This window comes from Nicotiana tabacum, chromosome 12 (genome assembly GCF_000715075.1).
Source record: "Nicotiana tabacum cultivar K326 chromosome 12, ASM71507v2, whole genome shotgun sequence".
NCBI classification, from domain to species: Eukaryota; Viridiplantae; Streptophyta; class Magnoliopsida; order Solanales; family Solanaceae; genus Nicotiana; species Nicotiana tabacum.
In genome coordinates, this window is record NC_134091.1 from 98069147 (window position 1) to 98088482 (window position 19336).

General features: G+C 37.5%; 1 protein-coding gene across 1 annotated transcript; it reads right to left on the reverse strand.

Annotated features, from left to right (window-relative positions):
- Positions 1-1425: 1425 nt before the first annotated feature.
- LOC107785915 (uncharacterized) lies at positions 1426-15338 on the reverse strand. The gene is made up of 15 exons (XM_075226724.1): positions 15160-15338; positions 13442-13872; positions 10235-10312; positions 9944-9999; positions 5637-5756; positions 5403-5473; positions 5080-5173; positions 4753-4959; positions 3582-3833; positions 3230-3338; positions 3020-3087; positions 2378-2447; positions 2202-2276; positions 2014-2105; positions 1426-1818 (listed from the first exon to the last, which is right to left on the reverse strand). The coding sequence occupies exons 2-15, from the start codon at positions 13742-13744 to the stop codon at positions 1743-1745; spliced, it is 1671 nt and encodes a 556-aa protein (XP_075082825.1). The 5' UTR covers positions 13745-13872; positions 15160-15338; the 3' UTR covers positions 1426-1742.
- Positions 15339-19336: the final 3998 nt, after the last annotated feature.

Genomic DNA, 19336 nt, shown 5'->3' on the forward strand with positions numbered 1-19336 from the left:
TAAGAACATTTAATGTTAATCTGAAAATGAAGACCTGACCTAAACGTGCAGCTGAAACAAAAGAAAACAAAATTAGAGAATACCTTCTTGAAGAAACTCGAATCAAACATTGGCGACTGAATTCTGGCTGGTCAACGGTGTTTGACCGGACTCCGGCGACTTCGAAGTGAGCTAAAACTAACGTCAATCGATTACACTCGTCAAGAGAAATCGATCAACGTAAGTTTCAAGTCAAGACGAATTGAAAAAGGCCTAGAAATCGAAAAGGGGACAGATTAGGCTTTAATACCTTCCTAGATCTACTAATTGGGGAGTTTGGGTGGTTTTCTGGGGAAATTGAAGGTATGGGAGGCATGCGGGAAGAATGGTGATTGTTTGGTGATGTTTTGGTGGTGTTTGGAGGTGGCCCGCCGTTGTGGGCGATTCCCGGCGGGCGGCGGAGGATGAGAGAGGGTGAGAAGGGGTCTGAGAAGAGCGTTTGAGGGTTGGGGTTTGGGGGAGGGTTGATCCGACATCTTTAAGGGGGATGGGGAGTGAGTTCTGAGCCGTAGGATTGGTTTTGAAGGACGGCTAGGATTAATCTACGCCCAACGCGTTTGACGTAGTGGGGGACCGGATCGGATGTTGGACTTGGACTGGGGCGGATTTTGGGGGAGTTTGGGCCATAAAACATAGGGCCAGTCTGGTTTTAAACTCAAACCAGGCCCTCCTTTTTTCTTTTCTTTTTCCATTTTAGCCACTAATTACCTAACATAATATTGAGAACTTGAATTGCACAATTAACCTATTACATGAACTATTTAACAATTAAACTAATTAAATTGTGGATTAACAACTCAATTAACTAATTTGAACCTAAAATGCAAAACAAGGCAAAACAAACTAATCTATTTCTTTTTGTATTTTAATCATGTATTTATGTAATTATGCCCTTAAAACTACAAATAAAAATCTAGAAATGCAAAGATAAATGATAAAATGTTTTTGACGGTTTTAAAATATTCCTAATGATGCAAATGATCTATTAATGCAATAAAATGAGATTAAATACACAAATAAAATTCCTAAAATTCTGCAAAGGAATTAATAATTATTTTGAATATTTTTAGGAGTAATTTCCTATGTAGGGCAAAAAATACGTGCTCACAACTAATGCTTGAATAACTAATGTATAGGTTCAAAATGTGTATCAAACAACGTATTATTAATACACAAAAGTAATGCATACATTATTTTATCTAATAGGTACAACCAAAGAACACTCTTGTTTTAATCCAACAAAAGACCCTCTTCTAGTTCCCCTTGCGCTATTCACGAACGCACCTCACCATAAAACAGTATAATGAAAATAAAACAAGAAAAGAAAAGAAAAGTACGGGTAAATAACCGAAAATAAAATAAAAGGCTGGTTCAGTCTTGAACAAATATTCGTAAGGTCAAGTCTTCTTTAAGGACTCACAAATGACATCTCAATTGTCACAGAAATAGAGAAATTTATTTCCATTTGCATGCACAAGACTGGACATCTGATTGCATAAATGAATCAAATTACAGACATAAACTGACCTAAATAACTGCTAATATTGCACAAGACCAATTACAACCTCTACACTGCACAAAAAATAAAAAATAAAAAATAAAAAGAAGAAGAAAAGACGAGCAAATAAAGTGAATTTTTTTCCACAACGTCTATAATAAATGAAGTTTGAGTTGTGAAGCTCAGTTGACACTTGACACAGCGTCTATGGTCTCTGATAAACATACTTAGTTCTTGGATCCACAATTAGGCCCTTCCCTCCATTTACTTCCAAATCATGCCTGCAACAGGAACACGATAATTAGTTCAACTTAATCTACTCACTTCTTTTACACACAAAGAAATGAGACTGGTACCTTCTGGATGGAGCAACTACTGAGGTGTAATCCTTTTTTTTTTTTTTTTTTTTTTTTTGAAGATTTGAAACTCATAATTATAATCAGAAAAATGAATCGTTAGCAGAATGTTGACTTAACTGGAATACAAAATCTGGGATGGTTAGCTGTTCACGAGGAACATAGCGGAATAGTTGCAGAAGACGATCTACATACACTACTTTTTTCCATACCTGACATCCGTGCAAAAGGTAAAGAGCATTCAGAAATAAGTAAGTTGACTTTATTAGAGAAAAGAAAAGGAGGAAGGTAATAGGACTGTTAAATACCACATTATCCACAAAGAGCTGTAGTGCAACTATTGCACTCTTCAGTCCAAAAGTAGGGTGAAGAACATATATCGCCTGCCCAGAGAAAAAGGAGATTTAGACTACAGCAAGTCAAGTACTTGTATCATGGCAAGTGAACTCCAACACCGGGGAACAAGGGGGGAAGCATAGCATACATGAAGGTTGCGCTGGTGCTTGCGGCCGAGTATTTGTTGTATTCTCTTCATCAATCCTAGATCTGGTTGTCTGTTTTGGTACAATAAAATAATATTTAGTAACATTACAAGACAACGGAATTGTGAAAGTTATCCCCCCCCCCAAAAAAAAAAGTGATAAACAAGAATTGTTAAAAATGTGCACGCCGTGTGACGTCAAAGGTTAAAAACACATTTCCATGTTCCCGTGTTAAATACAACTAACTTCACAAAGCAAATGGGAGAATGAACTCTAGAAAGGATTCCTTTGATATATTAACTATCTCAAAAGCATAGGGATTAGAAATGACGTATTGTATAGAAAGTTTTGATACTTAACAGCAGACCATATGGTCATGAAAGGATCCCAAAAACCAGAATGAAAAAGGAGAAATTTTTTATAGCAATGATATACCACTTTGCTCTGAAATTAATAGAAGATGGTAGAAAAAGAGCAGATATTATATAATACTACCCATTAAAAGAAAGAAAAATACACATTAGAAGTTTAAACTTTTATTGACAAGTCAATAAAGAGAAGCAACTTCACCAAAGACACACGAAGAGGTTTATTCATCGTATCGAGTAAGGAGACAAGGCCAGTGTGAGAAGGATGATACTCACATCTGTAAGGTTGCAGCAGAATGGAAGTACACAATAGAGTAAGGCTTCTGTATTAATGGTTCGAACTCCTGAAAATTGACATATAATAATTACTGAACCACTCAATGGATATAGATAATAGATCCTATCCAACCTATTTTAAAGGGGAAAAAACCCATAGTCGTCAAAACAAAATCTAACTTAAGTCTTAAGCAAGTAATTATCACATACCTTTACAACATGGAGAATAAATCTCTCAAGATCAAGACATCTTAGCAGGAAATGTGCCCCCACAACAACCATTACTGGACGACCTTCACTGTCAACCCCTCCTCGGTAGCTGAAACGAAGTCAAAGGGCAACATGGAAGTTGAAGAATATAACACAAGTTCTAATGGACTAGCTTATAAATATGTCAACGAGACTTTGCTAGTTGTATGGTAAGATGACATATCAATTAAACCACATCATGCTCAAACAAGTTAATATTTGGACAACTGGACACAGATCTTTATGTATTATAGGAACCATGGACAAAAAGAGAATGTCCTCGGAGACATATATATACAGCAAAACTGCTTACACAATTTTCATTTCTGCAATTTCTGAAAGGTTCAGAGTATTTGCTTTTGCAAGATATCTAGAATGAAGCGAGTATTCTTCTGCGGGTGACAAAGGCGGTCCTGCAACATCACCATATCCAAGCATTTTAAAGAAGTTCCAACTAGTTTGTGCCTGGGCAGTTTTTTCCCATTGTTCTCTCCGTCGCTGATCAGGGTCCTTGATCAAGGACATAAAAGCAGGGTCCAGAAAAGCATCCAAATAGGATGAGCTCCTACTTAAAAAATTCATTTCAGTAAAAGCAATGATAAAAAAGGCACATTCTTAACAACTAAGACTTGAATGGTGAAAGCAGATGACAAAATCCATCAGGAATGAACATATTCATCAAAGTAATTATCCACCGTGAAAGTAACAAGACGTTTCTTGTCTAAACTCTTAATGACAATTACTTTATCATTTACCATCAAACTTCAGTTCGATTTCAGTTTTGTAACACTCAGATAAAACACCAAATACGGGGCGCAATTTGATCTGTAAGTATTAGGATAGTAGCTTCAAAGTGCTTCACTTCATTTCTTTTTTTCCCAAGCTGACACAATGAATATTAAGTTATGTGCTTAACAGTGAAAAGGTAATATTATCTTGATGACAACGTGCTCCAAGATTGTAAGAGAAGAATATGGATGGAAGTTGTTATTTGTTTAGGGGTAAGCTTCTATATTCTATCCCAGAACCAGGAGAAAGAACCTTCTATGTCCAAAGCATTTACAAGTTGGAATTCATGCTACTATCCAGTAAAACACTTGTGGAAAAGTTGATCCAATTTGTTTTCATTTTTTACGACTGAACAGTTTAGTTCAAGGTTTGACGTCTATCTCAAAGAGTATAACTGCTACTTATTTTGTTTAAAATGTGACACCTAAAGCTGATAAAGACAAAAAAATTGTACAACAGCCTGGAACCACTACGTGCTATTATTTGTCAAGTAAAGGAGGAGTTTTTTCGTAATCCAGTAAACAAGGACTTTCTCCGTCAATGTCATCCTAGCTCCAAAGAGAAAAAAACTAAAACGGGAGGGTGCTTGTAATGAAGTCAGTTTTGGAACTTTGACCAACTTCAAGACTTCCCTTATATCACCCACGTGACTCTTATATGTATAATATAATGTGGATGCAGAATTCATCACTAACCTGGTCAAACCAACATTACTGACGGAAAGATCAACAGAGGCCTGCGGAACCCTTGGACTGGACTTTTTTGCATTCGGTAACGGTTTTATTCTAATTTTACGTTCATCTATAGTTGTCTCCCCATTCTCATCCCCAACATCTGCAGGAAGTTTTAATAGGGCAACTTCCTCTTCATGCTTATCCCGAGGAAAGTAGAGCGGAAGCAATCTGCAGAACAAAGTTACATATAGCGCTCAAGAGGTGGATGGTCGGACTTCCCAAATAAATAGAAACTGACAGAACTCTTTCCCTCCATATTCTACTAGAAAATCGATTCCCTAAGAATACCTTTTATAAATCTCTGTATCCGATGATGTAGCTGTACAGAAAACAACTGCCTCTATTTTATCTTTCTGTTTCTCAATGAACCGTCGTACAGTTCCTAATCAAAGTGAATGAGAGATGTCATTATAGAAGCGGTACAGCATAAGATTGGCAGCACAAAAACTGGAATAGATTTTTAAAACATAAAAACATATTTTTAATGGAGATACCATAGCATTCAAGTCCACAGAAAGACAGAGTTATCTATATCTACAACTTGAATATCAATTAAGGAACATAAGGGCTTGATAGAGAAGTTACGAAAATAGCAAACAGAGATCTCTCACTTATTGCCACATGAGCAGCTGGTTCTCGTGGGTAATTTTTTGCTTCTGTGTATATACAGCCCATAGCAATGCTGCATCCACATGGTACAACATGGTCAGGTACAACTTCCAAATTGCGAAACCTTAAAGTCAAGATCAGTCTTTTTATAAATTTTGCTGCTTTTTTCTTTTTCTTTAATAATCAATATCAGGGGACTAAAATGTAACAGACTAAATTTATGACAATGAGACAACCTCTTGAGCCCATTTTCTATTAGAAGCTCGAGACAAGAGCGATAGCAATGGCTTAGAGCATTCTCTGCAGCAGTATGATATTTTACAGCATATTTGGGACCAACAGTGTGTATGACCCTCCTGCACAATGCACGAAGCAAGATCAGCATAAGGTCAACAGTTATATAATGCTGCATGTCTTCCACTAATGCTAGTGTTGTGATAAATGATCATGTAAAACAAAGTTCAAAGGAAGTAGAACACTTATTATTTCTTGCTTTTAACTTTAACAGACCAGAATCTACTAGTAGCTTAAATGGTGATACAGAAACGTAGCTCCCGCACCTTGACAACCATGATGCAAATCTCAGAAATTACAATGGGAATTTAAACATTAAGTGAAGTCACACTTTCCTTTTTTTTTTTTGTGTTGGGGTAAGTGTAAATCACCATTTTCTTATCAGCAAAGACATTAAGGTGCCAGAATGCTTCAACTGTTATAAATTGCTCAGGTGTGAAGAACTATAGCAAGATATAGTGGCATGACTATTGCAATAGGTAGTAACTCCTCACTGTTGATTTCAGTGAATTGATAAGCGCTTTGAAAGTACACCTGAAAATAAGATTGATTTTTATTTAACTTCTGATATACTGGATTCTTATTACAGAAAACCCAAACAAAGTATAAGCTGTTTGTAGGTATAGACTCGGGGGGGTCCTTTTGGGGGAGGGGGTGTGGGGGGCAAGGAGGGTAAGAGGATTAAGGGAGCTGCCAGGCTGTGAGTTGGGTCTTGGAATATAGGAACCTTGACGGTAACGTCTATAGAGTTAGCGAAAATTCTCCGGAAGAGGAAAATTAATATAGCTTGTATCCAAGAGATTAGATGGGTGGAGCGAAGGCGCGAATGCAGACGGGTTTAAAACATGGTATTCTGGACGCGCGGGGGACAGGAACGGGGTAGGTATTTTGGTTGATAAGGACCCCAAGGAATTAGTGGTGGAGGTTAGGAGGGTGAACGGCAGGCTAAACTATTAAGCTAGTTGTTGGAGAATTTACTTTGAATATAATCAGTGCGTACGCACCCAAAGCAGGCTTGGATGAGGATGTCAAAAGGCGTTTCTGGGAGGATTTGGACGAGATCGTGCGTTCTATACTGCACAGTGAACAGCTTTTCATAGGAGGAGATTTCAACAGCCACATTGGAGCGACATCTGGGGGTTATGATGATGTGCATGGTGGCTTCGGTTTTGGAGATAGAAACGGAGGATGAACTTTACTGCTGGATTTTGCTAGAGCGTTTGACTTGGTGATAACTAACTCGAGTTTTCCGAAGAAGGTGGAGCACTTGGTCACCTTCTGGAGTTTGGTGGCCAAGATCCAGATGAATTATCTACTCTGCAGGAAGTTCGATAAAGGTCTTTGCACGGATTGCAAGGTCATCCCAAGTAAGAACCTTATGACCCAACATAGGCTCTTGGTCATGGACCTTGAGATCACGAGTAAGAGGAGAAAGAGGGCGGTGCATGGCCAACCTAAGATCAAGTGGGGGGGCCTTGACCGAGGACAAAGCGCACGAGTTAGGGATTAAGCTGTTGAGTATGGGGGCTTGGAAGAGTAGTGGAGGCGCGAGCGTTATGTGGACCACGACTGTGTATTGCATTAGGGAAGCTGCTAGAGAGGTATTAGGGGTCTCGCAGGGCTACTCTGGTGGTCACAAAGGAGATTGGTGGTGGAATGGAGAGGTCCAAGGAAAAGTGAAAGCCAAGAAAACGGTGTATCAGAAGCTAGTGGAAAGCATAGACGAGTAGGAGAAGAGGACGAATAAGGAGTGGTATAAGATGGCTAAGACGGAGGCAAAGTTAGCAGTTACGGGCTTACGGCGGTTAAGAGTGCAGCACAAACGAAGAACTTGAGGGCAGGGGCGGGGATAAGAAGTTGTTCAGGCTAGCCAAGGTGAGAGAAAGGAAGGCCTGTGACCTGGACGAAGTGAAGTGCATCAAGGATAAAAAAGGCAGAGTTTTATTGGATGAGGGGCATATACGTGAGATGGTAAACTTACTTCTATAGACTCTTGAACGAAGAAGGGCGACAGGAACATTGTGGTAGGTGATTAGAAATTATCCGAGAGTCATTTTGACTTTGGGTATTGTAGGCGGATTAGAGTTGAAGGTCGAGGGGGGCTATGTGTAAGATGAACAGGGGAAAAGCGACCGGAAATCCCAGTAGAATTTTGGAAGAGTGCGGACAGGGAGGGTTTGGAATGGCTCACTAGGTTATTTAATGTCATTTTTAGGATGAAAAAGATGCCCGAAGAGTGGAGGTAGAGTATGATGGATCCTTTGTACAAGAACAACGGTGATATCCAAAATTGCAACAACTATTCGGGTATCAAGCAGCTTAGCCCATACTATGAAAGTCTGGAAAGGGTGGTGGAGTTGAGGGTGAGGAAGAGAGTGTCTATTTTCGAGAACCAGTTCGGGTTTATGTCGGGGCGTTCGACTACGGAAGTTATTCACCTTGTTAGGAGACTGACGGAGCAGTATAGGGAGAGGAAGAGCGACTTGCATATGATGTTCATCGAGTTAGAAAAGGCTTACGATAAAGTTCTGAGGGAGGTTCTGTGGAGATGTTTGGACGCTAGAGGTGTACCTGTTGCCTACATTAGGGCGGTTAAGGACATGTATGATGGAGCTAAGACTCGAGTGAGGACAGTGGGAGGATACTCGGACCACTTCTCGGTCATAATGGGGTTGCATCAGGGGTCGACACTCGGCCCTTTTTTGTTTGCATGGCAATTGACATACTGACGTACCACATCCAAGGGGAAGTGTCGTGGTGTATGTTATTTGTAGATGACATTGTATTGATTGACAGATAATGCAAGGTTAGAGGTGTTGAGGCAGACCCTAGACCAAGACAGAATACTTGGAATGTAAGTTCAGTGGTGCGACACAGGGAGCGAAAGGAGAGGTGAGGTTGGATTCCCAAGTCATCCTTAGGAGAGGAAGTTTTAAGTACCTTGGGTCTATTATAAGGGGGTGGGAAGATTGACGAAGATGCCACACTTCGTATCGGAGCAGGATGGATAAAATGGAGACTCGCTTCCGGTATTTCGTGTGATAAGAAGATGCGCAAAAACTTAAAGATAAGTTCTACAGAGAGTGGTAGTCAGACTGACTATGTTGTATGGGGCTGAGTGTTGGCCAGTCAAGAGCTCCCATGTCCAGAAGATGAAGGTAGCAGAGATGAAGATGATGAGATGGATGTGCAGGCACACCAGGTTAGATAGGATTAGGAAATGAAGTTATTCGGGACGAGGTGGGTGTGGTTCCTATTGAGGACAAGATGCTGGAAGCGAGGCTTAGATGGTTTGGACTTGTGAGGAGGAGAAACACGAATGTTCCGGTAAGGAGGTGTGAGAGGTTAGCATTGGATGGCCTAAGGAGAGGTAGAGGGAGGCTGAAGAAGCATTGGGGAGAAGTGATTGGGCAAGACATGACACAGCTCCAGGTGACCGAGGACATGACCCTTGATAGGAAGGTGTGGATACTGATGATTAGGGTAGTAAGCTAGGTAATCTAGTATTTTCATTGTTCATACTGGTAGTATTAGTACGTAGTCTCGTATTTTGTGGGTATTAGGTTTCTATGACTACCTGTCGTTTCTAACATTTCGGTCACCTTACTCTCTTATTTTTATTTATGCTGCTTTTCCATGGTTTCTCGTTGTTGTCCCTTATTGTTTTTATTTTCATTTACAGTGATGCTTATGCTTTCCTAAGCCGAGGGTTTATTGGAAACAAACTCTCTATCTCCACAAGATAGGGGTAAGGTCTGCGTACACAACCCTCCTCAGACTCCACTATGTGGGAAGACTCCACTATGTGGGATTATACTGGGTATGTTATTGTTATTGTTGTTGTAAACAATTCAGTCGAATATTAGATTATGGATCTCTTTACATTTTACATGTGAGAGGTATATTTCTCAGAGTACATGCTCCTTTTATGAAACGCTCTTAGTTCGGTTCATAGTGTTCTCCTTTTGTTCTCTCTTTCTTTTAGTATAATGATGTCTATACAGAAAAAACTAGATATATAAGAAAACGGCTAAATTTCCTTACTTAAAAATTAAAGAGAAATATCTGGCACGTCAACAAATAGAAGAATAAAGTTATTGACTCGAAAGAAAAGGATAATGCTTAGAACGGGTACTTGTTACAAGTGAGACATTGTTATACGTTTCTTCACTTTTAGTGCATGCAGAACAATGGAGATAATGGAAAAAGCATGTCGCACAAGGCTGACAAAATGACCCCGTACACTCACCTAGCAGGAAGATCATAAGCATTTGTAACTTTTGCCATTCCTGTTCGGCAGCCTCCCTATGAAGGAAATGTAAACCATATTTTAGTCTTTCCAGCATCATCAGTTGAATTGAAGAGTAGAAAATTTAGAAAGGTGGGAGATAACTTCCTTAAGCTAGAAGAAGGAATGTACAAAGTGGAACTTCAACAGTTTGCCACAAGTCATACTCCAACTTCTATTTGCAAACCAGCTCAGAAAATATGCAATCAAAATTAAATTACCAATTGCGTATTCATGCATTAGAGAACCTACCAGTGTGGCACATTCTTCTGCAAGACCAGGTCCGGCTGCAGCATGCAATCCAGGGCTGCTGTGTGCTTCATCTAAGTTCTTTTGACCATAAAATAGAGGTGTAAATCTCAAATTGAAGCATCTATAAAGATTGAACATACACCACATAATAGACAATACAAGCATACAAGTATAAGAACTGGTGAAACCATATCTTAAATAGACATGATGTTTGGACAACTGAATCACATTGTCCAGCCATATAATTTAAAGGGAAGTGTCCAAGTAAGAGATGTATGGGGACGAAAAAAAATGTTCAGTTTCTAGGAAGTTCCAAATTGCAAGCCTGGAAAGACGCAAAACGAATACAATTCCTCATTTCTTTGCTAACAAAATAAAGACGTTCTCAACTATCAGCTTTGATGCTAACCCGCTCATACTCCCCCCCTCATGTTATGAAACTTAGTCTGATTCAAGAACAAGCATCCAATTACAGAGTTCACTTAAGTCAGACACAGGGGCGGATCTATTCAGTCCCGAGGGGGTGGTACGCCACCCGCAAGCTTCGGGCGAAACTTTATATATGTATGTATATATACTTAAGAAATAATATAAATGATTAAGTTGCCACCCGCAGTAACAGAGGTATCCAAGGTGCCAGTGGCAAAATGTTGCCTTTTCCTCCTACAAGATGAAAGTTCGAACCCCGCTGCTTTCATTCAGTACAAAATGAGTTAACTCTCTTTTTTTTAATTCATCATTGACTTTTCTTTTATTTAAAATAGAATAAAATACCTCTTAATTCCTCTCTCTCAGTAAAACAAAACCCCTCCCCAACAGAAGTAACCCATCACCTCGTCTCTCTCGTCGACTGTCGCCTCTGCTTTCACATCCCAGGGCCGCTTCTCTACACTCTACTTCCATTCTTTCACCGGAGTTCAGACCATCGTCTCTATCTTCCAACACCCAACCATTGTAAGGCACTACAGGTTGATTCTTGTTTATTTCCTAGCCCTATTTTGCATTTTTTCCCATCAAATATCTGTTCAATTTTTGTTTTCTTCTGTTTTATTTAGTTAATCAAATATCTGTTCCATCTTGTTCTATTTGGTTGTGTATCACAATATTGTTCAATTTTAGACTTTGAATCTGTGATATCTAATTGAAGAAAAGCAACGGTTTAGACTTTAGAGTACACAAGGTTTGATGGAACTTAAAGCAACAAAAGTTAATTAATCAAATATTTGTTTCGTCTTATTCAAATCCTATGTTGTTGCCTGTCGTAAGTTTATTTTGTTTTGCTTGGCAGTAATCAGTAGATGAGTAGAAGTGTAGAAGTGTAGAACCCAAACTTCTAAGGATTCTTTAAGATAAAGAAGGATGCTCTTCTAGCTTAAATCCAATCAATTCTTTTGCTAATTATGATAAAGGTAGAATAATGACTTTAGCAAAGTGTTATCCAAATGAGTTTGATGAAGTACAGATTCGGGATTTGAGTTATCAACTCGATACTTTCATAATTCATATGCGAGGTGGTAATGCCAAGTTCTCCAACTTGCAAGGAATTAGTGATTTGGCAAAAGCATTGGTTGAGGCAAATCTTGTGGAGACTTATTCATATATTTACTTACTTTTGAAGTTGACTCTGATTTTACCGGTTGCTACCGCAACTGTGGAGAGAGCATTTTCATCCATGAAGCAAATAAAGAATGATGAGCGGAATAGCATGGGTGATCAATATTTAAATGATTGTTTAGTTTGTTACATAGAGCGGGATGTATTTACAAATGTAAGTAATGATGTTATTATTGACCGTTTCCAGAATATGAAAATTCGTCGAGGACAATTGTGAAGGGATGATGTATATTTATGATATTAGTAGTATTTTTGGAAATTTTATGCTTTGCGCCAAGTTGGAAATTTTGGACCAACTTGGCACCCAAAAACTTCGATGGATCCGCCTCTGGTCAGACATAGAGATAAGCTACCTGGAACTCAACACTTTCAAGAAAAATGTAAAGTGTAGTTGGAGGCCGTTTGGACATAAGAAATTTTTCCTTTTTTTCAAAACAATGTTTGGTTATGAAAATTTTACAATTTTTCAAATCCAACTTGAAAATGCATTTTCGAATTCAGCAGGTTTTCAATGGAAAATTGGAACGTTGGTATTTTTAAGTTTTACAAATTTACCCTATATATTCGAAATTCATAAAAGGACCCCAATCAGTTATTAAACTTAGGTAACACCTACAACTACCGACCATCTGATTGAGTGGCCTTGGACTATATTTTGACATCCACCGTTGAGATCTACAATTTATACTCTTACCTGAAAGAGCCACTGCAACTTCTATTAGAGATTGTTCGTACAGTTAAACAATCAACATGTTTGATTGTTTGTTTCAAGTAGGATAATCAAGTCGGGGTGATTTTGATATTTTTTACAAATTGTGGGGTATAAATCATGCTTCATGATTTTGAAAAAAATACATCTAAATATGTTGCAAAAATTATAACCAAACACAACTTCATCTTCAAATCAAATTTTAGTGAAATTCCAAATTTGAAAAAAAATCTCGGAATTTGTGTCCTAATGCCTACTTAATTTGTTCGGCTACAAGTTCACCTTTATGTTGCCATCTCACATGAAACAATGTACGCAAACAAGTTGCTCCGACACGGCAGTTTAGGTGTTGCACCCGTGTCGACACGACACTAGTATGGGTGTGGGTATGAGATCCGTACTGATTTGGTCAAACAATTTTGGGTACTTTAACCACGACGGATGGAAAAATTCAAGATGAGATACAATTTGATTCCCAAAATCAGAACCAAAACTAGGGTAAATTTGGAGGAAATAGCATACCTTATCTAGGAAATCAATCATTTACTTATCTACACCTTGAGAATAAAAAAGAAATCCACACTTTACAAGCTATACGTAAGTATTCCACAAAATTTCTCATAATTTAGAGATATTTATATTTTTTTTGAATTCTTTTTAGCCGGATCCCCGCACTCGTATCTGTACTAGGATCCGCATCCCCGAATCTTAAGATTTATATCTCGAAGGATCCGACATCTAGATCCGCACCCGTGTCGAACACTAGCACCTGTGTTTGAGCAACTTAGGTTCAAATTTCAATCTCCAAAGTTTAAACAACAAAAGATGCTCACATTTATGATGGACATGCAAAACAAAACCGCTTTATGACAGTCACCTCTTACCTCATTAGTAGAGTTAACGACAGCATCTACCTCGAGATTCCAGGGGTCTCCTCTCCACAGGTATATCTTGGAGTTAATCTCATGATTCAGGGGAAACTTGGAAACCATGCTACTTGCATTGCCCTCAGACCCAGAGGCAGATGCCAAAGGATCCGGGAAGTATGAATTAGAAGGATCTTCATTCTCATATGAGTATCTAAATTCAGCATTACTCCAACATGGAACTTGGTCCAGTGTAACCACAGGATCTCCACTATCTGTAGGTACCCCACCTCGAGTAGTAGTAGGCACAGGCCGATACATATTCTGCTACTCTTTATCAAATTTGTCTTCCTAGTCGTTCAGAAAAGAGCTGATATTTTCCTTTATTTGAATATTGCTAAAGTCAAACTCATAACCCACAAGGATTGTACCAAAACAACTCAAATTCCCTGAAAAAAAGAAAACAAAAGACTTGGTATTAGAATATAAGGATGCAATACCATAAGCATGTATCCCTGAGAGCAGTAGTATTTCAGAGAAAAATAGAATTATTGCGTCCAAATATAGCTCCTCAAACTCCGTTTTTTAAAAGCAAGAAGCGGCATAGAAGCAACAATATCCATGGAGCTTGATGTGGAACATGAGAAGTGAACACACGTTTCTTAGAAGTGAAGCACACAACTTATGGACAATAAAAGAATACTAGGCATATATGAATTCAATACTATAATATTCAAATTTCAATTAAAATATATAATTTCAGCATCTAATACACTAAAGCTGATATTACTCCAACTTCACAAAGTTGAGATTCAAAGAATCGATTGCTTCTAGTTGAGATCACTTTGCACGTCATTATTTGAAGCGCATGGCTCAGCTCATGAAACGATAACCCCTCGCTTCGCATCGCTTGATTGCTTTGAGCTATGGCTTTTAATAACACTGATTTAGCTGATGCTCAATCACGAAATACTCACTATGTCACATTGTACATCTGTGTATTCCGTACTTACATGAAAAAACTTGACTAGACAGAGTTCAAGTTGCTAATTTTTATATATTTATTTACAAGTGTTAATTTGACTTAAATATCATAATAGAAGAAAATATTAAAGTAATAGTCGACAATAGAGGTGGAGATGGGTTCAACGTTTATGTTCTTAGCATTGAACCCATTATATTTTAAAGTTATGGGTTCATATCAACCATTTATTGCAATTATAGTGAAAGTTTACATATAATTTGTACTTCGCATCCAAAGTACTGGGTTCAGATGAACCCGGTATTCCTAAGCTACATCTGGCCACGGTCAACTAGGTAGTGTAGTGGAGAAAACATCCTACCGAAGTATAAATTTGATACTTTAATAAATTTGAATTCTTGAAAGTTGCCAAAATTGCACAAAATGGATAGTACTAAACATTTTCGAATGTCCCAAAATAGTGTTATATAAATTGGGAAACTCAACAACCCCATGATTGTAACTCTATCTAAAAACCTTAACAGGCATCAATCTAAATTAACTCCATGCTAGTTTCCATCAAGAAGTCTAAAATTGATCAATTTAGGACCAATATAGAAGTATGTATTTAAAGACCCCAATTCCAAAACTCTTCCGGTGGTTCAAAATCACAGGTTAATCCCAAAAGGAAAAAAAAAGACCCAATGATACAGACACAACAGGGTTGAGAGAGACACATAGATATGCATATACATTGAAAATTATGAAAAATTACCTGCAAATCGATGTGGGGTTTCGACAATATAGAAATAAGCGAGGCTAAGACAGAAAGTTTGAGAGGAATTTTGGTGGACGTGATGAGCTCGCCGAAACAAAGACTCCCTTCTCCCCGACGGGAGTGTATTGGTATTTTGTGGAATATTTTTCTTTAACTTATCATTTTGGGCTTGTTTTGTCATTTTCCGTGTCAGTACTCGCTGTTAAGACTTAAACCTCATAATCGGCCGGACTGGCCCGTTCACGGCCCGATTCGATCCGAATCGGCCCGGTACTGCAGGGATGGGGATGGGGATGGGTTGGGCGGGGGCCGGGCTAGAAAGAACACATTTTGTTAATCCGTGAACCGGAACCCGGTTACCCATTATCGGGTTTTTACCGATAATGGGGAATGTATAAGATTAAGGTTTTTCTTTACTTAAATTGCTTTAATAATTGTTATTGGAATTGGATAGTTGATAATTGGCTTACCTAGCGGGTTGGGTTAGGTGCCATCACGACTAGTTGAATTTTGGGTCGTGATAGTTTACCTTTTAGTTTTGATGCTTTACCTTATCTTGTTACTTATATTCAAAGAATTTATAACCCTTTGTTTAAAAGTATTTTTAGAAGTACTTGTAGAGCTGATATCTTTAGGCTTTTTGGATAATATCAGACATATATCTATTATTTGTTCGCTAGTCTTTCTTGTAGAGTTTCTCTTACTTCTGATATTGGTTGTGCTGGTAATGGAAATGATTATTTGAATATTACATGTCATTGGATAGATGATAATTTTTGTATGCAAAAACGTATTATTGTTTTTAAATATGATGAAGATCAAAGTCATACTGGTGCATTTATAAGTAATACTATCCATGAAGTTGCTATATTTTACAATCTTTCAGAAACAAATTTGTGTATGTCATTGGATAATGCTTCTAACAACAATACTACTATTACACTATTAAAATTGCACCTACACCCACCACTTTTTGAAATATTTCATGTGAGGTGTGCATGTTATATTTATAATTTAATTGTGAAGAGTGACCTTGAATTATTTAGAGATGAGATCACTTTAGTTAAAAGAGTTGTTGGTGTAATTCAAGGAAATAATAGAAGTGCTAGATTAAATGCATTTAAGGAAAAATGTGTACAATATGGACTAAAACCAAGACTCATGCCTAAAGAAATAGTTACCAGGTGGAATTATACTTATTTATTCTTAAGATATTGTTATAAATATAAAATGCCTATAACTGAAGTTGCTAATTCTCATTGTACCGATCCTAGCCATTTGTTGATATCTAGAACTTGGGATGTCATTGAAGATGTTGTAAAAATTTTACAAAAATTTTATGTGGCTACACTTGAGTTTTGTGGAGCTTATTATCATACTATTGCAAATGGTTTAGTTCATATTGCTGAAATTTCTTTTTTACTCCATAATTTGAAGAAGAAAGAAGGATATAGTTCTGTTGTTGAATCTATGCTAGATAAATTTAAAAAAATATTTCTACCTAATTTCCCATATTTATCTAATTGGTGCTATTTTTAACCCTTCTATCAAAATGGCTACTTGTCACCAATTAATCATTGTTTTATATGTTTATATGGATATTGGACCAACTGAAACTCCTGATATTGATACTTGTATTTCTGATCTACACAAACATTTACAAATCTTATATAATTATTATGCTAACATTGTTGATGCTTCTGCTGCTGTAGATGCAAATATTCCTTCAAGTTTAGTTTCAACAGTCGCATCAGAGAGCGCATTTAACCAAGCAAGGCAGCAACTAGGAGATACCCGTCATTCATTGGGCAGCAACGCTTTGAAAATTCTAGTGTGCTTCAGAGATTGGATAAGATCAGAACGGCGAAATCAAGGGCGTGAAGAGGTAGATGAAGCAGAGGATCAAGAAATTAGAGATATAATGGTTTATGGTTCCGATTCAAGTAATGCCGGAAACCAAGAACCTCATGTTGATATATGGTTGAACTTACAAAAATGATGCAAAGCATGTGATGTACTCTTTCTTATTTTTTATAATTGTTGTAAACTTTTAATTTGCAAGTTCAAAAATAAAAAAACCAGAATAGAACTTGCAAATTAATTTGAAGTATTATTTATTATTCGATGAAAATATAAAACGAAAGCATTCAGAGTTTGATCCTTACATATTGCCTATTAGTCTTACTAAATAATTTTTTGTAGCCACTTACTTTCAAATTTTAATTTTAAAATTTTAAATTTCAAATTTCAAATTTAAAACTTTAAACTTCAAAGTTTAAAGTTTAATTCTAGGCCTTAATTCTAAGCTTTAAAAGTTTGTAAACACTTAAGTATCCATAACATTGAATAAGAAAAATAAAATATACTTAAAAAATAATTAGCCCAGCCCGGTCTGGACCTGTTAAGCCCGAACCCGGACGGGCCTACCAAAACTCGAAAAATCCCAGCCCGCTAATAGCCCGGAACCCTAGGCCACTAACCAGCCCGGAACAATAATCGGACAGGCTATTTTTTTCCGTGTCTAGCCCGGAACAGCCCGCATGATTAACACATATATTAAAGTACTCATGATTTCCAAAAAATATTAAAATTATTATGAAGCTGACTTGAGAGTAATTGTTAAACGGGCCGGGCCAGCCCACTGACAACCCAGTTTGACCTGGGTTGGTTAGGGTTAGGGGTTTAGCCAGACGGGGGCGAGCCATTTTTGCTAACCGGTGCCCCAGGACCCGATTATCCCAGTAACCCACTAACGGGTTTTAATGGGTTATAGTCCGGTGTAGCCCAGTTACCGTTATGTATTTTTTTTTTTATCGTTGCCAGCGGTCAAATTCAAAAATGACTGTTGAGCAACTGCCATTTTTTGCATTTTTTGCTATTTCGTCCTACCCCCTTTAGTAGGAATGGCAATGGGGCAAGGCAAATGCAGGGCAAAGGTTAAACGGGGCAGGGTAGGGTAATGGTTAAACAGGGCAGGGCAGGGCGGGTCAAAACTGAAATTTTGAAATATTAAAGAGGGCAGGGCAAGTAGTAGGACAAGTTTTCCGTATAATCTAGTTTAATGCTTGATGAGTAACACTAATGAAATTTTGCGTCTTTTTTGTTACAAAACCCATGCGTACATCTTATTCATATTGGGTTAATTTGACCATGATAGATTTTATTTTACGGACTAAGTACTCTAAAGCTTCAATGATTGAGAAAATATAATACTATAAGCCTACAAGTCTATTGAGGTTGAAGGTACTTTGTTTTATTTCAATTTCTATAATTTTTCTTTAGGCCTAATAGTTAATTACAGGTAAAGGCTTCAGCTTTGGTTAGAAAAATATTAGATGGCTATTACAAAAGCTGAAAGGACAATCTCAATTTTTCTTTTCAATTTGTGTAGTTTATTGACTTGCTGCAGTAATTATCAAATGTCATGCGAATGGATATGGTTAATTTCTCATTATGTTACTGTTAACTGAATTAAATATTGCAACACTCCAGTGTTAGAAATGCAATGGTACCGTAAAAATTAATTTTTTTGGTTCTGAAGAAAAGAAACTGTTTCGAAAATGTCTTTAAGTAGTTTACCCATTTACTTGAGTTGAAACATTAATATAAGGGAATTTACTCTTTAATAAACTACTATATAACATTGATAAAAATCACATTTTATTCAATTGATATACATAAACAACTTTCATTGACGTGTCAACTGCAATGTCTCAATAGAGTCGAAATAGTTTTTTTTAGAACAAAAAAAATAGCATATTGCAAAATGAATAACAAAATAAAGAATTAAAAAAATACATAAACGGGGCGGGGCGGGGCAGGGTAGGGCAAAATTTTGAAAAAATGCTAAACGGGGCAGGGCAGGGCGGGTTAAAATTTTAGCGGGTCAAGGCTTGCCCTGCCCCCTGCCCTGCCCCGCCCTATTTGACATCCCTACCCTTAAGAAAATAGCCCTCTCACCCCTAATAATTGATAAGTTACATTTTTAACCTTTTATAAACTATAAATAACCCCTCATCTTCTTCATTTTTCTCACAAATTGCTCTCTTACTACTCTAATTTTCTCTCAATTCTCTCTTGATTATTGAATTGCTTATTGCTCTCCAGTTCTCAATTACTTATTATTTCAAGTTTTATCACATATTTACTTTAGCCACTACAAAATTATAATTAT